The 24,085-nt window shown below is 46.3% G+C and overlaps 2 protein-coding genes across 2 annotated transcripts; one reads left to right on the top strand and one right to left on the bottom strand.

The window, feature by feature from the left end:
* The first annotated feature begins 1,840 nt into the window (after positions 1–1,840).
* MYO19 (myosin XIX) lies at positions 1,841–21,131 on the top strand. Its single transcript, XM_074160898.1, has 24 exons — positions 1,841–1,852; positions 3,623–3,767; positions 5,222–5,352; positions 5,586–5,699; positions 6,474–6,606; positions 6,803–6,872; positions 7,227–7,329; positions 7,538–7,634; positions 8,117–8,193; positions 8,560–8,650; positions 9,395–9,566; positions 9,898–9,971; positions 10,066–10,187; positions 11,836–11,949; positions 12,330–12,506; positions 12,834–12,980; positions 13,466–13,573; positions 14,411–14,481; positions 15,426–15,538; positions 17,424–17,584; positions 18,287–18,416; positions 18,606–18,691; positions 19,039–19,347; positions 20,300–21,131. Exons 1-24 carry the CDS (start codon positions 1,841–1,843, stop codon positions 20,426–20,428), a joined length of 2,886 nt encoding a protein of 961 aa, XP_074016999.1. The 3' UTR covers positions 20,429–21,131.
* ZNHIT3 (zinc finger HIT-type containing 3) lies at positions 20,537–22,627 on the bottom strand. The gene is made up of 5 exons (XM_074160539.1): positions 22,526–22,627; positions 22,305–22,336; positions 22,132–22,212; positions 21,968–22,048; positions 20,537–21,680 (listed from the first exon to the last, which is right to left on the bottom strand). The coding sequence occupies exons 1-5, from the start codon at positions 22,603–22,605 to the stop codon at positions 21,490–21,492; spliced, it is 465 nt and encodes a 154-aa protein (XP_074016640.1). The 5' UTR covers positions 22,606–22,627; the 3' UTR covers positions 20,537–21,489.
* Between the last annotated feature and the right edge of the window lie 1,458 nt (positions 22,628–24,085).

Below are 24,085 nucleotides of genomic sequence, written 5' to 3'. Positions count from 1 at the left end.
TGGGCAGCAGAGAGGGTGCCGTAAAACCACCAGCTAAAATCCCACTTAAAACAGAATATTGTAATATCCTTTTTTAAAGAAGCCCCAGCCCCGCAGTGACCCTCCCCCCCCCAGGCTCCTCTCCCGCGGGACCTGTTTCAGGAGAATGCATGTTAAATTAGAAAAGCGTTAATTAGAAGGTCAGGATTGCAGTGTTGGCTCTGCAAGGCGGCTGTGGGTAGCAGCAAGGCCGCTGGTAGCCACCCTGGCTCGCTCGCTCGCCCGCTCGCTCCGGACCGCCCCGTCCCTCCCAGTGCGGGGCCGCCCGCCGGACACCGGGGGATGGATGTCGGAGGGGAAAGGAACAAACCCGCATTTCAGCGCCGCCGTCCCCCGCAGAGCCCCTGAGGAAGCCACCCCCGGAGGTCGCCGGCGTCCCGGGCCCCGCCTCGGGTAAACGCCGGCCGCGCTCCCCGCCCGCACTTTCGCGCCGGGAACCGGCCCTGCTCTTCCGCTGCCGCCGATTCGCCACCGGCCGCTGCCGGTAGCCCCCGCCCCGGCTCCGCCTCCGCCCGCACCGCGCTGCTTTCGGCCCGCGCTGCCCGCCCGCTGCCCGCGGTGAGTGTCCCCGGCCCGGCCCCGGCACAGCGCGGCCGTCGCCGCCGGCCCGAGCGGAGCCGCCGCCCGGAGCCCGCCCCTGACCCCCGGGGAGGGTCCTGGCCCCCGGCTCCGCGGGGGAGGCCCCCGGGGCCCGTCCCGGGGACGCGTGGGCTTGTGGTGGCCCGGTGGCGAGGCCCTGGGGTGGGGGGAACGGGCCCGTTGGCAGTGACCTTGGAGCCCGGGCGAATGTCGGATTCTGCCCTGGCAAGGGCGCGGGGGGGGGGGGGGGGGGGGGGGGGGAAGGCTGCATCAGCAGGGAGCTGAGATGGCCTGTGTCCTCTGGGAACTGGTTTAACTGGCACAGGGAACTCCGCTGCCAGCTACAACCAACACCTCTCCTTGGAAGGCACGACAGCATAAATGGTTAGAGACCCTTTAAAGGCAGAGGGGGTCTCGGGTGAAGGTTGTGTGTGCCGGGAGCTCGGTGCACTTCGGGTCGTGGATTGGAGTGGTCTCTAAACGATGTTTTCGTGCCAGGTAAGAACAGAATAGGAGTGCAATAAGAATAGGAATGGGAATAGAATAGAATAGAATAAGAATAGAATAGAATAGATTAGATGGTAGTTTCAGCAAGAATAGAGAATTCTTCCTGGCTATGTGAATGGGATCTCTGTGTTTATCACAGAAATTGAGCTTGACTCACCTTGGGTTGGGTCCCACCAATTTTCAGAGGAAATGGGAAGATAACAGCCAGCATATCTTGTTTCTGCTGCAATACAAAACTTCTCTGAGTCACTCCTTTTCCAAAAGCAGTAACTTCTTGGGCGCCGTCAGACCCACAAATCTTTCCCATTTGTCCTAATAGGAGGAATTTAACAAAAGCAAAGTTGCGATTTCTTGCCAAGAAACCTTGCTTTAGTAATTCAAGAGGAACAAAGCATTTTATTCCTGCAGTAAGGAAAAATATATTATTCCCTCCAAATAAGCTTTATTTACAGAATATATGACTATTACTGATGGTGCAGGGGGGCTTTCTATCTCCAGCATTACTTGAGCCCCCACTGGTACAAGTACTTCTGTCTGAAATCTTTAGGCTCTGCTTGTGGAATGCTCTGGAGAATGATGTTTCTGGAGTTACTTTGTTCTAAATGCCTTTTTAAATTTATTTTTTCTTTCATTTAAGCGTTCTTCAGTCCGATTTGAATGAAATACCCTAGAGAAAAGGCCGTCTCCGGTGTTCCCGTCCATAGGGCTGGACAAGATGCCAAAGCAGGTAAAAAGAAAACCAGGAATTGTGTGTGCTAATTAAGTTTTACTGCCAGGAAAGAATTCTTGGCTTGTTTCCATGCAGTCAAGATTAGGTAACTACTAATGCATATTCACCCCTACTTCATTAATTGGCTGGACCTATTAACTGTGCGGTTTTGAGCTGTGTTACTAACACCAGCTAGTTGTTTGTGTTATGCCATTGGCTTTAATGGGGCAGGTGTTAGTGCGTGCAGCAAGCACATCCGTAAGGCTGATTGTTCAGTAAAATTAATGCACACACGAGCTATGCGATGTAGGTATCAGAAGTGATAATAAGCCCTTTCTCAGGTCTTGCAGTATCAGCTGCACGGTGGACTTAAGAACTCGGCGGGTGCCAGCGTAACACAGGGAACGCACAGGAGAGCACAGGAAGAGTGACTGGCAGAAATTCATCTTCTCAGAGAACTGAGTATTTCATAATTGTGTGTGTCTGTTCCCTGTGAGAGCCGCAAATGCCTTAACGGTCATTCAGAGTGGAATAACAGAAATCACTTAGATGGCAATGCTTACCTGCGTTCCTAAGCTTTTTTTTTTTTTCCCTTGCTGTGTAAAATTTTGTATTACTGGAAATGAACTACTTATGCTGTCTGCAAAAGATAATAATGCTCCTAAATGAGTACAGTATTGTAGCTTTATTTTTTTTTTAAGAAATGTGTTAATGGGGTTTTGCAGTATATTTTCCCCTTTATTAATGAGCTTGGCTCACATAGTGGGAATGCTGCTAACTAAATTTAGCACTTTTTCTGTATAAGCAAGGTGATACCATTCATTGACTTGGTTAACTTCTAAAGAATTGCAGATTTATGCTACTAAATAGAAATGAGTAGGGTTACTTTGAAGGACTTTCTGTGAAGGAGAAAGGGAACAGAAAAGGAATATCCAGAAAGCAAAAATCAGGACTGGCATCTTTTCCCTTCTTTATTTTCCCTCTCTCCTTCCTCCCAGAAATGACAAAGAGGACCTGAAATCTCTCTTCTGGCTAAGTTTTCCATTACGTTTGTACAACAAATGTGTCCTTCCAACTAATATTGTCAAGGACGTGGGAGCCCAGAGGCTAAGATTTAAATGCTTTAAGTGATTCAAAGGGACAAATCATCTAATGCAGCCCAGCTCTTGTAACACCACCATTTCTTTCCCCTGGCTGTAATGTGTGTGCTCTGCAACTTTACTCTTGGGGCCATCGGTTTCTGCTCTAAAAACGACAGTCTCTGCTAGGAAACCTGCATCTGTGCTGGACCATGGAGCTTTCAGCTCTATCTTGGCCTCTGCAGCCAGTCCTTCCTGCTTTCCACGGCCACGGCAGTGTTTGCATCGAATGCGTGACATTCGTAGACTTAGAAATACACCAGTTAAGAACACTGTCTAAGTGTGTCTGTGCTGAATGACCCGCAAAATTGCAAGTGCCAGGTAATGCAAGTCTAAGGACACACTCTTTCCAAGTGCCTTTGCTTATAGTCAGAATTACCAGCGATTAATTCAGTTTACAGATGGCGTTGTCAGGCTGCCATCTCTCGTGCGCTCATCTCTCATTTCTAAAACCAGAGCACCCCATGGGAACTACTGATGCAGGGGGAGGGCAACTGGGAGGAAGAGTAGCTCAAACATACTAAGTTATGACTCCCATTGAGACTGATCTTGGGTTACATGGAAGCAGTAGAAGAGCTATAAACTCTAGTGGATGAGGTGAAAGTCCAGCTGCATTCAGCCTTTGGTCCTGATCTGACATCCCCTCCAGGAAAATGGGCAAAAAGAAGATTCTATCATCCAGAATGACCTCAGTGAATCGTTTGAAGAAGAAGTTAGAGCGTTCCTCAGTGATGAAGAGAAACTGCACCTTTTTGATGACCTCACAAAAGTTAATCCGGTGACAACTACAACAGGTGAGAGCCAGGGGAGTATCTCCTGAGGAGCCACTTTCCCTGGTGGCTACTAATATAAGGTAGTTACTGTTCTCATCAAATTAATAGTACCATGAACATAGTAGTTAAAGATTCAAAGCCTATTAAAACCTATTCAAAGCCTTAGAAAGTCCCATTTGGCTTGGCTGAAATTTTTTTCCAAATAGTTTTATTGTATGTTTAGCTGTGCTGAACTCTTACCAAGCTGTGCAGGCAGAGCTCACGTTTGTGTTGTCGGTTCAGGTACCAGGGTGTGGCTGAGGGTTAATGCTATTGAAAGACTCCTGTGTGACCTTGTGATTGCAGGTTGGTTTTAGATGAACCTGTCAGAAAACAAGGCTCTGATTTAGAATCAAAATACGTCCGTGAAATTGGTTTTGAAAAGTAAATTCCTCTCTTGGCTTTTAAAGATCATCCTGTTAAGAGAAGCTAAGGCCTGTCCCTCGTGCAAATGGGGAATTCTTGCCTCTTCTGCAAATGAACAGATTTGCTTTCTAGGACTATGCAAAACCTCATAAAAGCCCAAGATTTATTGAATGGAATAGTTAGCAGATCCCTTAAGATTTTTAAAAATAAGGGCAACTCTTAAAGACACTGTTGTGTGCATGTCATGGTTTAACCCCAGCTGGCAGCTGAGCACCACACAGCCGCTCGCTCACTCCCCCTCAGTGGGATGGGGGGCAGAATCGAAAGGGTAAAAGTGAGAAAACTCATGGGCTGAGATAAAGACAGTTTAATGGGTAAAGCAAAAGCTGCGCACACAAACAAAGCAAAACAAGGAGTTCACTCACTGCTTCCCATCGCAGGCGGGTGTTCAGCCATCTCCAGGAAAGCTGGGCTCCATCACAAGTAACAGTTACTGGGGAATAAAAACACCATAACTCTGAGCGTCCCCCTTTCCTTCTTCCCCAGCTTTATATGCTGAGCATGATGTCCTATGGTATGGGATACCCCTTTGGTCAGCCGGGGTCAGCTGTCCCAGCTGTGTCGCCTCCCAGCTCCTCGTGCCCCCCAGCCCATTGCTGGCGGGGTGGTGTGAGGAGCAGAAAAGGCCTGGACTCTGTGTAAGCACTGCTCAGCAATAACAAAAACATCGCTGTATCATCACTGTTTTCAGCACGAATCCAAAACACAGCCCCATGCTACCTACTATGGCAGTGTCAGGTTAATAGTTGGACTCAATGATCTTAAAGGTCCCCTCCACTAGACAATTCTATGATTCTATTCTATGATTCTACTATGAAGAAAATTAACTCTACCCCAGCTGAAACCAGGACAGTGTATTAGAACTATATCACTCTCTTGATCACCTCATTCTCTATTCGACCTAACAGGTAACATATCTGCAGATTTTTGTTACAAACAGGAAGAGTCAAATACACTTTTCAAAAGATGCTAACAGAAGGTATGTCTTTCAGTTCTGAAATGTCTTCAAGCAAGATATGCAGTAAACTTGTTTTATACGAATGCTGGCTGCAGCCTGGTGGCTTTAAATCCGTTTCAGCCTGTCACCTGCCTCTATTCACCTGAGCTTATGAGAGAGTACCATGTTGCACTTCGTCCTCAGGTAATCCTTGTATTTGAAATAACTGTCCTTCCGCAGAGCCCAGATGTTAAGTTTGACAAAATCTATATAAGCAAAATAATCCTAAAGGATAAAACCCATTTCTAGTGAAATAGGAGTTCTGCTAAAAGAGCAGTACTGTTTTCAGATAAATGTGAGAAGAGCTTTGCTGTTCATTTGTGTTGAACTGTGTGATTACCGTTCTCTTAAATACGATCATTCTCTTTTATTGCCAGGATTTAAAACCTCACATCTTTGCAGTGGCTGAACAAACCTACAGAAACGTCCAAAGTCAGATAGAGCCTGTAAACCAATCCATAATTGTTAGTGGAGAAAGTGGTGCTGGGAAGGTAAGGGGATTTTTTTCTGACATTGCTCTTAAGTTTTGAGATTTGCTCCTGATTTGTAGTGCACGGTGTTTCAGTGAACAAGTAAAGACGAAGAAAAAACAATTCTGCCCGAGCACACAGCCAGTCTGCAGTAGCAAGACTCTCTTGAAATATGTGTAAAGCATGAAGTGATTGCTGCAGTTAAAAAGATTCTACTTAATATAGCTGCTCTTGAGGTGACATCTGTAATTTCTGGGAGGGCTAGATTTGAATCTTTCAACAGGAATTGCACCTGAGTCAATGTCTCAGCCTGTTAGGGAGCTCGTGTGGGTCTCAGCAAACCCTGTGTGGAGACTTAGAAGAAGCAGAGAGTTCAGATCCTATCCTAGACCCTTCTGCAATGGTCTGTCCCTATTCAGGAAGATATCCAGGATATTTTTAAGCCTGAGAACAAAATGATTTGCTTAGTGTTAATGACTCAAAGTCTCCATTTATATTCAGTTCATCCTAAGATACTAGCTGTTAATTCTAGGTGAGCGTCCAGGTGGTTACATCTTGATAAAGCTGCCATTCAGCAAAGCGTTCTGACTCCAGTGGCATTTAAATGTGTCTGTTGAACATAAGTACGTCCACAAAAAGTTTCCACTGAACTAGAGCTATAAACCTGACACAATTACCCTCTTCAGAATCCTCGCCAGCTGCATACTGTGTTTTCAGAAGCTAGGGCTGTTTCACTGACATAACTAAAACAACACGGTAAAAACAAAGACCTATTGTCAAGCCTCTCTCTTGCAGACCTGGACGTCTCGCTGCCTTATGAAATTCTATGCTTCTGTTGCTGCTTCAGTTATCTCCCCCAAAGGCAATGAAACTGTGGAAAGGATAGAGAAGAGAGTGTTGGATTCCAACCCTGTCATGGAAGCATTTGGTAAATGAGGCTTTTTTAACAGCTATAAGAGGTAGTGGCCACTGTGGGAATTTTCTTTGTTAATGCACAAGTTTAAGCCCTTGGTCCTCTCCCTAAAAGACAAACTCTTCAAATATTACCCTTAATATCTCTATGTCCTACATGGAAGAGTGGAACCACTCTGATTATGCTGTATTTGTCACTGGCAATTTCACAGGAAATGCATGTACCCTGCGGAATAACAACAGTAGCCGTTTTGGAAAATATATCCAGCTTCAGTTAGACAGGTAATAATCACTGTGTAAAAACCTTATCTATTGTCTTCTTCCTTTAAATCTTTACAAGCCTATTTCTGAAGGCTGCCCTAGAATATTTTATCTGTCTTTAGAACGTATTTTGGTTTGCTGGCAGCTTACATTATTATTATTTTTAATTTTTTTTGTGCAAGCTCTCACCCTGATCTCTAAGAGAGAGCAAAGGAAAAACAGAGATGCAGTTCAGAACTCTGAATAAAATATTACATTAAGCTTGCACAAAACTGAAGGTGAACTGCAAAGAATTCATGGTATCGTAACAACACAACACCCATCAGATTCTGTGAGAAAGTTTTGTTGAAATCTCTGCTTTTATTGCCCCTCTAGATTCCACCATCTGAGTAGTGCCTCCATCCAGACTTTCCTTTTGGAGAAGACCAGAGTTGCCTATCAGGCCCCCAATGAAAGAAACTTTCACATCTTTTATCAGGTTTGCTTTCAGTTAATTTTCCTAGATATTTCTGACAGTGGGGATGAAATCACCAGATTTACCACAGTTGTAATTTTTAATATTTAGCAGTTTTCCTGTCTGCCATGCTTCCAAATTAAGTCATGCTCCCAGTGCATTACTCTTCATTGTCTGTGAGATGTAAATACCAAAGGCAGAATTCAGTCCTTACCTTGTTTTCTGTCTCCAGATCACAAAAGGTGCCACTGCAGAGGAGAGGCTGGAATGGAACCTTCCAGAAGGGGCTGACTACCGCTGGCTGCCAAATTCTGAAAGAAACTTAGATGGTAAAGATTAGTTTCACAGACTGTCCATTAATAATGGCTGTAACTTTAAAGGAAGGCAGACAAAAACGTGTCTGCCTGTTAAATCCCATGAGCCAGGCTGGTCACCAGCAGACATTTTCCAAAGCCACCTGCGTTAATGTGATTATTTTCAAGTTTCAGTTTGCACTGTTAAGAGGTTTCACCTGGCTTAAACCAGTGGTTTTTGGCCTAGTGAATTTGCATCTCTGTGGCTATGTTTGGAAACCGATTTGTCTTTGGATGTGCTTCAGCAACCTCGCTGCCTCACGTCAGAGCCCCACCAAGTCAGCGTTCGGTCAATGACTTGGTTCTCCAGCTTGTACCCTGGGATTTACCAACACAGCATCTGCCTTCCTTGATCTCCTTTGACAATTCCAGCTGAACTGGAGGCAGTGTCGAGCATTCTGCTTGCCTGTGTTTGTGTGCATGGCTTTCTTTTAAATAGCACCCGTTTGGCTTTTCAGAGGACTGCTTCGAGGTGACCAGAGATGCAATGTTTCACTTGGGCATTGACCGCTCCACGCAGAACAATATTTTCAAGGTCAGGTACAAAGCACGGTCACCACAAGGCTGCTGCTGATGTTTGGAATGTCTTTTTAGTGTGGGATTTCTGCAGAAGTAAATCTGTATCGATGTATAGAGTGTAGGATGTATGGTACTCCTGACTGCAGGGCCTGCAGCTATGCATTTGATTGTGTAATCAAATATTAATTCTTAACTAAAAATCTGCACCAGTGGACTTTAGTTTTCCTTCAGTAATTGCAGCATTAGGAATTAACACAGAAGCTTGGAATCTACTTGCTTTTTTTTTTGTGTACAGAAATGTTTTGACTTGTCATATTCATGTGGCTAAGGGAAGGTGAAGAGGACACTGTTTTAGAAAACTCAATGAATAATTATATTTCAGGTATTGTCAGGCCTTCTCCATCTTGGGAATGTTCAATTCTGTAATCCGGTGGATGAATCTCAGCCTTGTGAACTAGAAGACAAAGCCAAAGGTGAGGCAACGAGCATGGCGTGCTCCAGAGAGTCTTGTTCTCTTAATGCCCAATGGAAAGGATTACTACGCTCTTCTGCTTGGTAGGAGACTATCGAGGTCTTGGGCAAACCAAAATTTAAGTGTGTTTTTATTCAGTACTTCAGGGTTTCAAAGTACCGAACAAACAAAAAGCCAATGCTCCCCTGCTCTGAGAGATAACATCCTTCCACCACAGGTCAAGGCAACTGCAACGTTAGACAGTCATTTCAGGAGGATTATTGGCAGAACTGTTACTCTTGATCGTAATCTTACGCTGACATCACAGGACTTCCAGAAATCTGACCCAGAGTGGAGAGCAGGGCTTTTAAAATTAAAGCTTTGAAGTTCTCACAATAAAGACTAAAACTTAGGAGACTTAGGTCTCTGCTCAGAAAAGGTGGAAAAAGTAACAAAGACATACCTAGAAAGTACTCTCTAAAAGCGCCTTCTTCAGTGTGGCAAACTTCAGACTTTTTTGGTATCGTTGTTTCATTTCAAATAGCGTACCTAAAATTCTAGGGGTGTTGCACATCCAAATACAGAATCTGGTCTTGCAAAACTTTCCCCCAGGTTTGGGCAAAAAGATCCAAAACCCACGTTTAAGTTGGTGAGTTCATGGAAGTGTCATTTGTCTATGCTATCTCTAGATCTTCCATAACTTCAAAGGGGCTGCATCCATTTGACACTCCAGATAACCTTGCAATGTTGCTTTTTTCTGGGCAAGACTTTGTGAAAACTGCTGGAGATTTGCTGCAGATACCTGTCGAGGAACTACTGGAATCATTAAGAATTCGAACAATAACTGCTGGGAAACAACAACAAGTCTTCAAGAAGCCGTGCTCCAGAGCCGAGTGTGAGACTAGGAGGGACTGCCTCGCCAAAGTGATCTACGCCAAGTAAGGACACGTAGCCCAGGCTGCTCTGCTAATCCCTATAACTTTTTTGAGGGAATAGAGAGGGATTTACTTTCCCTTGGCTTTCTGCTTGGACTCAATAGCAGCGTAACCCTCCCTTCCCTGCTCGACACACCTTTGAATCAGTTGTAGACACTGACAGAGCTGCAGTATCTGATAGGGACACCTTCAGAGAACTGCTGTTTCATGCCAGCAGGCAGCATGTCTTAATTTTTTGTTTCTTCCACGTGATACTGGTAAAAACAGGAGTAAAAGAGCACTACTCTGTTGTAAGCAAGCACTTTCCAACTAATCCAATTGTCATTGTCTGCAGATTGTTTGAATGGCTCGTTTTGGTCATAAATGAAAGCATCTATGGAAATCCTTCAGGATGGACCAGCTTCATAGGTATGGTTTGTTCATCCCTGGTTTAACTGGGTAACCCTAAGTCCTTCAAGCTGCTCTTAAATCAAAGTGCACTGTCTTCCCATGTTCCTCCCAGGTTTGTTGGATGTTTATGGTTTTGAAGCCTTCCCTGAAAACAACTTGGAACAGCTTTGTATTAACTATGCCAATGAGAAACTGCAGCAGCACTTCGTAGCACACTATCTGAAGGCACAACAGGTAATACTCTGTTAAGATCAAATGTTGAATATCTAATTTTAAAACAGCATTTTTAATCTCTATCATTGTATTTCTTTGCTTCTGATTGGATTGCAACCTTCAGTCGAGTAATTAATGCCACAGAAATCAGTGGGAAGTGAGTAAAGATTGGGTTTTTTTAAAGAGGAGAGTGTGGGGCAGTTGGTGGAATGAGACAAGTTTCTCCTGTAGGGCACTGGAAACCTGTTCCCTGTTATACAGCTCCGCTGGCTCTGTGCCTTGTTAAACTCTTTGCATTCCCTCAAAGAGCTGAACACTTAAAACTAAAGTCTTGAGATAAGAATGGCCTAAATTGAGATTCTCTTGCAAGCTGCTGCTTATAACCACGTTAATTCTCTTCGAGTATAAATTACCTTAATGGTTGGGTTTGGTTCTAGAGCTGTGCTTAGTACAGAGGCAGAGACCCCAACAGACCCCTGTGACCCAAACATCAATAGCTTGTGGTACCTGGTGGAGGCCTCCTGCTGCCAGAGAATGGCTTCATCAACCCAGTTCTCATCCTGGTGCCTGTAAAGATAAAACCACACAAATGCACTGCGGTCACTTCCTTAACTGGTCACACGCTGATAATTCCAGTTCCCATCTGAGTGCTCTGAAAGCTGCAGAGTCCCTGCCAGGCCCAGGATGCTGCTCTAGTGGATGTACGTACGTCCTCCTTGAATCCCTCCACGTGACACATCCATTACCACAATGCTCTTTGCCATTATCTGGAATCTGGGAAATTCTTTTCTTTACGGCACCAATGTGATGGTACCTCCTGCATTGTGGCATAGTTTTATCAATTTATTCAGGAGATAAGTACCTCTCTGACCATAATTCATGCTTTCCTATGCCAAGCTTTTTTTTCCCTGCCTGCCCTCGTCAGTAAGGCAGGGGTTAATGGTCAGTGAAGATGGAAACCAAGTTCAAGCACACAATTACTTTCCTTGAAACTGATTGATGACCTCTATTTATAGTCCCCTCCCAGTTACTGCCTGCCCTCTCACCTCTCCTGAGCTGGCCCTGTCCCAAGCCACTTAGACGCCATTAGTGGCCACACTGAGCAAGCTTTCGCCAGGAGACCTTTAAAATAACTGGCCGGAGTTTGTGCTTGTTAAACACTCCTGACAGTTTGTTCTGTAATTTGGCAAAAATATTGTACAAATTATTTCAACCAATATCTTTCTCCGCTTCCTTTTGGATCAGGCTTTGTTTTAAATGGAGCCCAGTAAGTAAGGTCTGGCGTAGGGTGGTTGGTTTAGGGCTATGTCCCAAGCTGAGGAAGGAGTTCTCTGCGATCCTTGCCCTACAGGGCAGAACACAGTACAGCCAGGAGAAACTTACTGGGACTGTCTGAGCCTTGCAGCTCTCTCTAATAAATCTGAGAGGTTCCCAGAGGCTTAAACAAATTGTTCCAGCAGGATCTGCTGGTACATACTCAAAAGCTACCTGGGGTAGCATATCCTCGTTTGTTTTTTTTTTCTCAAGATTGCCACTGAACACGAGCTGAGCTTTGGATCTGAGCCTGGGATTAACTGTTAAACAGTAACTGCATCAAACTGCAAAAAGCACACGGTTATTTGAGCTGTAGTGCCCTCTGCTGCAGAGTAACCGCTTTCTCTTACTTCAGGAGGAATATGCAGCCGAGGGCCTGCAGTGGTCCTTCATAAACTACCAGGACAACCAGAACTGCCTGGATCTGATCGAGGGGAATCCTCTCAGCATTTTTTCTTTGCTGAATGAGGTAAGCGTGGATCTACACTCCCAAATGCTTTTGGCCTAATTTCCTGCCATCCATCCCATCCCACCAAACATGAGTGCTCAATTAGTAGGAAACTTGATATCTATAAAATTTCTGCAGCGCTTACTTTTCAGAACAGTTGGGACACTGCTGCTTCCTATGCTGAGCCATCTTTTTTCCTCTGAAACAGGATGTTCTGATTCAAATACGAAGCCTCAATTACATTTTTGGGGTTTTTTTATTCCCCAGTATTTCAGGGCTTGCATACTCAAAGCAACTCTGAAAGTAAAGTGGCTATGATTTTAATTTAAAGTGGTTTTAACTTTTAAAGACCATTCTTTATGGCAAATAAGAGCTGCAATTTTGTCTTGTCTGTTCTGCAGGAGTGCCGTCTGAACAGATCCTCCAACACCGACCTCTTTCAAACGCGGATTGAGAAAGCCTTGTCTAATAATCAATGTTTAAGTCGAAACAAGTTTAGTAAGAAGCCTAACTTTATTATTTCACATTATGCTGGCAAAGTCTGCTATCAGCTGGCAGCCATGGTGGAGAAAAATAAGGTAGGTGTTTTTAGAAAGAGCTGTTTAAAAAACAAAGAAACAAAAAATCTTACAGACCAAAAGCGATTTAAATCAAAGCACGACTAACGTATATATTCAGTGATGTTTACTGGAGATACATACCTTGCTCCAAACAAGTAGATTCACAGAATGTTCCTGACTCTGACTCTGAATGTACATAGTCAGATTTGAAACTACAGCTTTGATTAAATCACAGTTGGCATCAGAAATACTATTCCATCTATACCTGTGGAATTTTTAGTCATTTTCAAAGGTGGCAGGTTTCTGGTAAGTCCAAATACTCATGAGTCACGTTTGTGTTCGCAGGACCCCATTCCACCAGAGCTGGTCCATGTGTTGCAGAATTCTAAAGACCCTTTGATTCAAAAATTATTTCCTGTGACAGAGAGGAACCAAAATAACATCAAAACCCAGAGCAGAGCAGCTGTGGTTACAGTGGTGTCAAAGTTCAAGGTACATCCTATTTGGGCTTCTGCTTTCTACTGCTGCCTTCAACACTAGATGAGAAAACAGTATAGTTGGACCAAGACCAGTAAACGTTATTAAAATGAAACAGCTGTAAAACAGAAACAGCTTCAGATTCCTGAGATTCTCAGGGTTTTAACTCACTCTGATTTTACCTTTTCCTTTAACAGTTGGGCATCTGCCTTTGTGAGGCTTCTTCCTACCTGTTCCTCTGGAGGGGTAGCTTCAGCTGATGGCCCTGCTATGATTTTGGAAACTTTCTGAATTTACCATCAAGTGTTTTACAAAAGCATCCACAGAGTGGGTTTTTTGCTCAAGCTGTCCTTACAGAAGAGCTCTGCTAATGCTGAGTCTGTATAGCCATCCTTGCAAAAAAAAAAAAAAGGCTTTGTTGTTTTTACAGAAGACCACTGATTTGTTAAACTACCCATGGAGGAGTTGTCCCTAATGAAGCCTGTATTTGTTTTCTACAGAGTTCGCTTGAACATCTCATGCAGATCTTGAATAGCACCACACCGCATTACATCCGCTGCATCAAGCCTAACGCCGACTGCAAGGCAATGACTTTCAAAAGAGAAGAGGTAACTTTTCAAAAGCCCTTCCTCACGGAGTTGCTGAGAAGGTTCCTAGAGACACTGTGTGGGGCTTTGCATTGGGTCTCTCATCTGGAGTCACTTGCAAAGCTCTTTTCTCAGCACATCTTGAAATAGCTTTTTCTGCTTTGGAGCTTCCAAGATAAACATCCTTTCGGAATCACTGATGATGCTTGTCTGAAATGGAGGTGGTAACCACAGCAGCTCTTCCAGATGCAACTTACTTGTTGCTGTATGAGAGGTTCTCTTACCAGAGTAATCCTGGGTTGGTTGGGGTGCTGCCATCCCAGCCCTCAAGAGAAAGGTGACATAACTGCTCCGCACTCCTTCATGGTGAATGCCCTATAAAACTTTGCTTGCTCCCGGAGTCTACTGTAGAACAAGTTAGATGAGATCAACCAGCAAGTCTGTCTTTGGGAACAGAGCAGCAGATGCTAAAGCTCTAACTAGAGAGCCTCATCTGCGCAAAAATAAGCATCTGGGTAGCGCAGCATTATCTTTAAACACAGTATTAAAATACCAACATTGGGTTTCTGTGTTCTGCTGCATTCGGCCAGTGCAGGGTGTGTGGCCACCACGAGAGAGGGGACACAAGGACTCTTCTCTGTGTCAGCTCTGCCTTGACCCTTCTCTGGGTGTTACTCAAAGCAGCAGCTCGTTGGCTGCATAATCCCCCTCTGCCTCCGTTCCGCAGCCGCCGGCCGCACACCCTGCAGGCTCTGGGGCGGCTGCTGAGCTGAGCTGCACCGCACCAGGGCCGAGCACATGCAGCTTCCACGAAGAGTAAGACGGTGGTTGCCTAAACCATCTCAATTTACACCTCAGGTTCTCAGCCAGCTCCAGGCGTGTGGAATAGTGGAAGCCATCACCATCAGCGCAGCAGGGTTCCCTATTAGGTAAGTCTGAATTTCTTGAGCAACATCTTCCATAATCCGTTTCTATAGCAATTAGTGGCATATTAGTTACTCAGAAGAGCATTTAAGCAGGAAATCCAAATATTTTGCAGTCTGTTTCAGATCATGAAACTTTACTGATTCTTTCAAAGCTATGGGAAGGGTTCTGCTCACTACTTGCTTTTAAGCTTATTTGAGCCCCTCTCTTTCTCGTTTTGGAGACAAAAATACCTGTCACAAACGTGGACTGCTCTTCAGTGTTTTGGATAATGAAACTCTGCTCATTCAGCAAGTCCCAAAGTGCAGTCACCAGCGCAACCTGTGTTCAAGGCAGTGGGATTCTTAAAAATATACCAAATATTAATGAAGCCCAGATGTGTCTGTAACACACCTCTGGTCCAAGAGCTCACGGAGAGCTCCAGTCTGAGAAGCTGGGGAAGAGTTGTTTTGATGTGGACTATTGTGTACTAAAACTTTCTAATTTAATGTGGCCCCACAGTAACATTTTTAGCAATTAAAATTAAATTATAAATGGCATTCATCTAAGTGTAGCTGCTTGAAGTCGAGCATTTCATTGCAGCTAGTGACCTTGCTAGGCTTTCTTCACCACCTGTAGAGGATGGAGGTAACAAGACCTGAGCTAGTTGTGGTTTTGACATCTCAGTATTGATGGGGTGAAGCTCAGCCGTTACCATAAACAAGCACAATTCCTGCCCAGTCTTTGTTACTGGCAGAAGAAGTGTTATTGGGCAATAGAGAGTCTCCTGAATTTCTTCAGAAAGTCTGTACTTTCTTGTATGTTGGTGGCTGCAGAGGCATCAGCCTATTTGCATTCTATGCACTGGATTTTTGAAGCCATTTGGCAAGTTCTTACCGCTCACAGGACAAGTTATTGACTGTACAGTAAATGGTACTTGCCTAGAATTAACCGTACGTTTGTCTGTCAGGATCCCTTTCCAAAGTTTCACTGAGCGCTATCAAATACTCAGAAAATCGTGTGGGTCCAGTAAAAAGAGAGTGTGTGATAAAAGCAACTATTTTTCTACTGCCGAGAAAAAAGGTACGTTTCTTTAGATAATCCCTCTGCTATCAAGTGAAATTATCACTGCACCAAGTTGGTATCGCGTGGATCAGATGCAATGACTGTAGTCAGACCTAGGGACACCACTACTCTCAAAAGTATTTCTCTATCACCAACTCAAGTTTCTAATTTGCCTAACGCTTACAGCAGGCTCTTTAAAAGTCTGCAAATCTTTCATCTTATTGGTTTTCTGTGCTCCTCCTGGGTAGAGCAGTTACAGTTATGATGGTGTTGGGGTTCCTCCGTTATATAACCTGATTTAGAGTTGGTTCTTGAGTAGACTTGAAAACCACTTACCTTTTTGCTTATATTCCTTCTCCTTCCTTTCTTTTTTTTTTTTTTTTTCCCCCACCCTGTTTTCTTGCCGAACACACTGACCTTCTGCCTTACCTGGATTCTGGCGCTTCTTCTACCTTTTGCAAACTTCTGTATGCGATTCTTTTTTCTAAGCAAGAGCCAGGATGGACTTTAAAAAACACAATCCAGTCTACAAGGTAACGTCTTTGGTGTGAACCCCTTGGAGGAGGAGCTTACCAGGTGGTTACACTTAATATTGAAAGTTGCTGCAGCCCCCTTCTCTCTCCCAGATCAATCCCATCTTCACCCAGTGGGTCTGTTCAGTAACCGGTAGGGGTGGGAAGCAGGACCAGTTAAGTACCAGCCTCTTTCTGATAAGTAAAATGGCTGGAAATCTATTCACCTTGCGGAAATGGAATAAAGTAACGAGGTAGAAGCTGGAAAATCACTTACACGCCGTATCTTTCTCCCTCGGTTATAAAGCCATTAGCTGAAAGGCCTCACTGGGATAGGTTACCCGTCCTTTTTATCTTTAGCGGGTAATAAGCTGCAAACAAAGCAAAACAATTTCCTAAACATGGGGATAAGCTTTTGGTTCCCTTATCAGCCCAGCCCCATGAACACCATCATAGTCACCAGATGTCTTCCTGTAAGCAAGAATTGCCTCTATTTGTTTTCAGTACCTTAAAATGCTCTCATCTCCTTAGAAATATTTATAGCAGAAAAGCAAACAGTATCCAGGATGGAAAGATACAAAGAGCATCACGTTCCAGCATTGGGCATGCAGAAACTTGGGCAGCATTGCCTTGAACAACACAATCCCTTTCCAGGACAGGTCTGAATTAAAGTCTACCTCTATTTCCAAATAGATTTAACCTGTTTGTCTCAGAATGTCAAAACTTGTGTACCATGTCCCAAAAATGGTTTTAATAACCTCTTATTGCTGCAATAAACTCCTGCTTAGTACACGTCCCTGTAGCTGCTTCTGATGCCCTGTGAAAGCTGTAGAATTGTGTAGAATTTGTTTTCTGTTCCTGCATCTTTGGGTACATTAAGGCTACAAGTCTAATTCCTTGCTTTTTGTTCTTTGTTCCCAACAGCTTTTGAGTTTGGGGTATTTTGTCAGATTTTCTTAGGGCTGAGCTGCTCAAATCTATTCTTAATGGCATTGCTGTTGCTTTCTAATGTTTCCATGTAGGATGCTTTAAACAATGTGAAAACAGCTGAGCCCTCCGTGTGCCTGTTTCATTGCCTAGATCTACCCAAAAATGACATTTCTTACCCAGGGATAACTTGTAATGGAGGTGATAAGACAGCACCCAAACTACATCCTAATTAAAACACACCGAGCTGGTTTTCTGGCTGCTGGCCATTGGCAAAATCCATGCTGTCACATCATCTTTCACTTAAACACAGCTAGATCTAGTAATGTCTCAGCCATCACCTCCTCCCCTCCTGTTGTAGGTGTATCCCCCCCTAAATGGTCCAGAAGTCTCAGTGTAAAGACGATTACTTGGTCCCGAGTTTCAAGTTTGGCGATACCTTCTCTCCAATGCTTCGTTCGCAGGCGGGACTCCGGTGGTGGCCGGTGACAAAGCATCGCGTGATGTCATCTTTGAGATCCTTCAGAATGTTATGGGACAAACCACTGCTGAGCAAACGGGGAGCAGAGCAGAAAACCCTTCAGTGTACTGCGGCAAAACCAAAGTGTTTATGGCGAATGCTGTGGTAAGAGCGCCGGTTCCTTACAGCTCCAGGCTAACGGGGCTGGAGCGCGTTTGCCTAACGGGGATTCTGGCACAGATTGTCATCGTGGTTTAGACGATGCTCCTGCTAACAGCAGCATGACCACAATTTGGCATTTTCCTTCAAATTATTAAACTAAATCAAACGTCCATCAGAACGTAGCTATCAGAAGCACTTTGTTTAACAGCATCCTTGTTAACAGACATGGAGCTGTACTTGGGTCCAGTGCTGTACCCTCCCAGTTCCAGTAACGATTACAGCTTTCCTCGGCTTCAGCCGACGGACTCGGATACTCAGCCAGGCTGAAACAGCTTCTTTGGGAAAGAGATGAAGGAGATGAAGGCACCTTTGCAAAGCTCATGTTCTGGAGAGTGCAGCCTTAAAAGAAACCCCTTCAGTGGAGCTACTTTTAAGCCAGCTGCTGCTGTGACTTTGGGAGTGTCCACTTTTTCCCTCCACAACACCCTTTTTCCCCTCGGACACTTACATTTTCATTTTACGTGTTATCTATCTAATGAGCACGAATGAAGTACTTTCACTTCTAAAACCTAATCCAGCAGTTTTAGCACCCTGAAATGCGCATGTAGTTTTTCTGACAAACACCAAGAGGCTGTAGAAGAGGGAGGAGCAGTGAACACAACCCCGTTCCCGAGTACTAACTGCAGGCTCCTGTCCCCAATGCAGCTGGAGCGACTTGAAGCCAGAAGAGTGGAGGTGTTAAATAAGAAAGCATTTTGCATTCAGTGCTGCTGGAGAAGATTTAAACAGAAGAAGCTAGAGAAGGAGAGACGGTCTGCAACCATCATCCAAGCAGGTAAATTGATAAGGATGCGGCTGAAGAGAATACAAGAGGTAACATTTCCAGTTGCTCTGGATGTTTAAGGTGGCAGGAGCTGTTAATGTTAACTGAGCACGGAGAAAGCTTAAGTGCCATCTCTCTGACATGGTGTTCAAGAGCTTCTGCGATTCTGTGTACTCAGACTTCTTTTAATTAAATCTTCAGCTGTTCGTTCCTGGTTGGCCAAGAATCGCTTCCGAAGGATGCGCAAGGCTGCGAATGTTATTAAGCGTGGCTGGAGGAAATGGAAAGTAAGTACCTTGGTACAGGAACTCATTGAGTGACTGAGGCTTTTTTGTGTTTGAGAAAGAATCTCCCTCTGTCAAGGAACTGTACAAAACCAATTCAGTCAATTCTCCAGAAAACTCTTCTCAAGCTGCAGAGCAGCAGAGGGTGCCAGTCCTGTACAGCTGCTCCTGCAGGGTGGCAGCACAGAGACTGCACAATGGACTCGTTCCTTACCATCGTACCATGGGAAAGTGCCCCAAAGGGTGTCCTGTCCTTCACGATGCCCCTTTTTTAGAGTGCTAGTTTTACAGTTTTAAATTTTGTTCAAGAGGATCTTATGCAAGAGTATTGTTCTGCTTCTCTTCATCAGGCAAAAATGGCTGCTTTAGCAGCAGCTGAATTGGATGAGGGCGAAGAAAAGGCTTTCTTCTCAGGTCCTGGAGCTACGACAATCTCGGCCAAGCCACCGTGCTCTTTGGAAACAACTTGGCCTCTGCACAGGATAATTCCGTTCTGGCCTCTTGGCCTCGTCCTGGCTGCTGCACCCGTTACTGTGACGGGACTTCGGAGAGACCTGTCCCTGCTGGCTTGTCTCAAAGTCCTTCAGGAGAGCGACTGCTGCAAGGTGGAGAGCTGCTTCTTTGGCTGCGGCATCACTTCCATTAGAGCTCTCCCACAGGTAACGTTCCTCATGCTATCGAGTCATCAACACAATTAAGCCATCACGAGTTCAGGAACCTGAACTCCGCAATGGAGCGGAGCGACTCTGAAGTCTGCTCTCAGGCTAGAGCCTTCCTTTTCCGCTGGCTCAGACGTGCCGGGCGGCCGCTGATGGCTCTGACATCCGTAGGTCAAGCTGGACACAGGGCTGAGTGGAGACTTTCAACCAAGCGTGAAAACTCCTTGTTTTTCCCATGACAATCTCTGTCACAGGAACAAGCTGATCAAAGCTCTGCTTCAAAACCAGAGCGCGGAGGATTCCGACAGGGGCTCTGCTGTTACGTACTGTGTATTTTTTCTGCTTAGGGCATTCAGGTTGCACAACAGGTGAACACACGAAAAAGCATCCACTTGGGGAAAAGCCCCTGGGTGTATTAATAACATCCCAGTAATTCTGTATTCACTTCACTGCACAGACTAATTCAGACGGAGGATTTTCAGGGCAGAAAGCGGGGAACAGCCCTCCCGTACTCCACCTGCTAACAGACAGGCAGAACGGTCTCAGATACCATTTACTACAAACAGCCACAACCCACACCGGCTTCTCTCGGAAGCTGCGCTCTGGTTACCACCCCCTTGGGGCTGGGCTTGGCTTTTTTGTTGAAAAATTCTTGAGGTTGCATAAAATTATGCTTGCAAGAACGGAGCCTGTGCCTGGTCAATTATGAGAAGTAGGAAGAAGCAACACCAAGTTCAGTACTGACTAAATACTCAGATCTTCAGTTTAAGCTAAATGCAGTTCAAATACTCTTTGTAGTAACCATTTCTCTTAAATCCATTTGTGCCAGGACTTCTCTGGAGCTCCTCCTCTGTCCTTACTCATGGTCACTAGCACTGCTTCGTCTGAATAGCAAAATGAGCTCAAAATCTGGCAAAACATCAACTGACCCCTCCACCTCTTTTTCTTCTAGGGCTCAGTCAGGTTTCACTGTAAGAAGTCTCCCCTGCACTACGCAAACGTCAGCCCCCACTCGGATGCCTGCTCTGTCACTGGGTTTAACCAGATCTTACTGGACAGAAAAAAACTCCTTCCAACATAGGTTTCGGCCACCTGCACACGCCCTGCATTTTCCTTCAGGGAAGGACTGTCTGCAAAATGCTGCTTCCAAATTACTCAACGTCCGTATCTGCCGTTACCTCAGAGCTTTCTGTATCAATGCATTGTATGTATAATATAGCATAATATAACATACATCAAATTTAGAACGCAGAGGGGGGACGCTCCTCCTCTCACACGTGCACATATTAGAGGAAATATCAGTACTATGAGAACACTTGACATAATTAAAATAGACCAAGTGCTTTAAGCACAATGTACTTGAAGTGACCGCGTCTGGCACCACCTGGGAGAAGCGAGAGGCTGGTAACGAGAGCGCAAAGAAGGGAACCATGTCTGATGCGTCCTGGATTCTCCTTTGGAGATACAACTATTCCAACTGACCGTGAGTGTTCAGTAACACCCTAACGCTTCTGACTGGCCAAGGGAGCGAGCCGCAGTCGGCTGTAACACTAAAGCCTGATGTCTCAGGGAAAAGCGAGACCGGACTCTCGCTTTCTTATCTATAGGACCAAAACCATACGTATTCACAACCGCCGTGGCATTTCCAGCACTAACCCTGTCAAGAGCATCAGCTCTGCCAAGGCTCTCATCAGAGGCACCCTCTGCCATCCCTCGGCTGCTCACACGGGTCTTGAAAATGTTCAGCTCTTCCGTGTTTTTAAATAAACTGTTAAATACCTTGTAAAGGTGTCTGACCGTCCGCAACGAGGTTCAGTTAACAAAAACCATTTCAGATTAGTTTGTGGGTTAAAGTAAAAGCAAATATATTTAATAGTAACTGTTATCGGGAAGCAACGTTTCCCACAGTTGACAGTATTTTTGTACCAACAGAAAGCAAGTCCAGGGAACATCAGGTTTAATTCCTGTTATCTCCCAGTCCGTCCAACACTGCGTCACTGTTTATCAACTCTAAACGGGGAATTGGAGCACTGGCATCCGTGAGCAAAGCGTGACCAGGCCCCGTGTGCGCCCCGGCAGCGGCGATCTCTCCCTCAGAGGGGAAAAAAAATCTCGAGGAAAGAAAAAGGTTCCCCGAGTAGCTCACTCGGGAAGAATGTTCTCCTTCTCTGGAGGCTCAACAATCCTCAAGCAGCAGTCTGCAAACTCGACAAACAGCGGCTCCTGCATGTACTTCTTCATGAGGGAGCTTTTATCTTCTGCCCCATCGATGGTCAGCAGCAGCTGCCTGAGATGGGGATTCAGCAGCAAACCTCGCAGCTCTTCCGACTCCCCTGGGATGAACAAAAAAAAAAGAAAGGGAAAGGTAAACAGCGCTAATCCTGAATAGCTACAAACAGGCTGAGCCCACCCTCCTTTTACAAATAAAGTTTCAAAGAGACGCGGTGAAAGGCCAGGTTCCTGGCGTCTGAATCTCGAAGGCCTTGCCATGAGTCGCCCAAGGGGGACGAGCCGCTGTGCCCCGTGAACGCCTCGCAGGAACTGTGTCTCCGCTTGCTTGGCAGAAGCCGCCCCCCCCCCGCCCCGCACACCCAATTGATTCCCGACTCCTCAAAATTACCTAAAAGCTGCAGTTTCTGCAGCGGGACGCGGTCCTGCTCCTCGTCCTCACTCAGGATGTCCTCCACCGACCAGGGGCCACCTGCGGGCGAGCACGGCGGGGCTGCAGAGGGGCCGGGAGGGGGGGGCCCGGTGCCGCACAGCCCGCCCGCCCGCCCCACCTACCTGCCGCCTGCCCGGCGCCCTCCGCCCCGCCGGGGGAGCTCTCTCCGCCCGCCGAACGCTCCGGCTCCGGCGCGCATCGCTCTGCGGGAGGAGACGGCGTGAGCGGAGGGGCCAACCCCATCCACCACCCCCCCCGGACCCCGTCCCCCTCCCCGTCCCCGCCGGTCACTCACCCTTGTGGGTCCTGCAGCACGGCACCGAGCAGCTGCGGGGCGAGAGCCGTCGGTAAGGCCTGGGGGCAGCCCCGCACCGGGCGGCCGCCGCCCCCGTCACCGAGCGGACCAGGCCGCACCGTCCCCCCTCTCTCCCCGCCCGCCGCTCCCGCCCCCAGGCCCCCGCCGCTTCCGGCCCCCCGGCCCCTGCCCGCCGCCCCCCGGCCCGGCCCGGCCCTCACTATGCGGCGGCGCAGCGCGGGCAGCGGTACTTGGCCGCCCCGGCCGCCCCGCAGACGCCGCAAGGCCTCGGTGCCCGCATGGCGCCCGCCACCGCGCCAGTCCCGACCAGCCGAGCGCCGAGCGCCCGCAGCCAGGCTCGATAGTCAACCGCCGAGCGGCGGGCGGGGCGAGCCGGGCCCAGGGATTTTTTTTTTTTGTATTTTATATAAATTTTTATATAAATCTCCCCAACTCCTTGCTTTTGAAACGACAGTCGCTGCCAGAGCCAGTGCTGCATTGAATATTCTGCCGGTTACGTAGCACCTTGCCCCGGAGATGCAGAGAGATCGGCTGATACGATAAATACCACCCAATTAAAGCCACCCCCCCCCCGCTGACCCCCCCCGCCCGCGCCCGGGGAGTTCGGGGTGAAGCTCCTGGATTCGGTCGAGGTCGAAATACCCCCGGTACGAGACAGAGGTTCGGGTTCCAGCCCAAGGCTCCCCGAGGCGGGCGCTGGAGTGGCAGCACACGCTCGGGGACAGAAAAAAAAAAAAACAAAAAAAAAAAAAACGGAGCCAAATTTATCTTGCCCGAGTTACATTATCCATTTAAATAATTCATTTTAATTATATATCATTTAGAGCCATCCATCTCCTTAACTGGCTGAATTTCAGTTCAGGCCAAACAAATGCTCCCGGCCTTCTCCAACGGGAAGCGGGGCAGAGGAGGGGGTTTATGGCCATAAATGCCAAACACGGCGTGTGGGAGCCGTTAACGTGCCGGCTCTCGCCCCTTCCTCACGCGAGCAGCTGAACCCGGCTCTTGCACCAAACGTGCTCTTTTCTCATCCCCGCTCAGGAAGAGATCAACGGGATTTTGTTCCCGGTTCACTCAAGCCTTTTGAAATGCTGAAAAAATGACAACAAAGCAAACGAATGAAATGAATCCCCGAAAACTGGGACCTGCGGGGGGGGGAAGGGCTGATTCCGACCCTTCGTGAAAGAGAGACCGTGGTGACGGTTGGATCATCGCACTGAGGTAACACCCCCGGGCAGTACTTGAGCGTACTTTAAAACCAGAAAGACGAGCCAACGTCACCAGGATCTACTGCTCGAGGCTTCTAGACTGTGCGAGGGGAGAGAAGGAATTTGAGCACTGAGATTCTTCTAGAAAATATCCCCTCATTACTAAGAATAAGCACTAATTTCTATGAGGATCCGGCAGATCAACTGTTCAGTAGCCAGTTTCCCTTCTGGAGAGGGAGGGAGACCTTTTCCTTTTACAAAATACTTACTCTTAACATTTTTATTTTGGTTTGTTTTGTACAGGAAACTGTGATTCTGATGCTGAAGAATTCGAGTGAGATTTTTCTCCTAAAGCAACTCAAATTTCAAAAGCCACAGACTCAAGCGCTCCTCTCTTTATAAGCAGAAATAGGAAAAGGGCAGTCACAATTTTCTCACAAAAAAAACGTGCGGTGCAGCCACGTACTGCAGTTACAATTCAAATTACAACAGTAAACCAGAGCTGAGCCCCCCCGTTAATAAAGAGATTTATCAAATATTCAAAGATACAAT

This window comes from Numenius arquata, chromosome 18 (assembly GCF_964106895.1).
Source record: "Numenius arquata chromosome 18, bNumArq3.hap1.1, whole genome shotgun sequence".
Classification (NCBI taxonomy): Eukaryota; Metazoa; Chordata; class Aves; order Charadriiformes; family Scolopacidae; genus Numenius; species Numenius arquata.
Note: the sequence above shows the minus strand (reverse complement) of the source record. Positions and strands in the feature narration are given on the sequence as shown.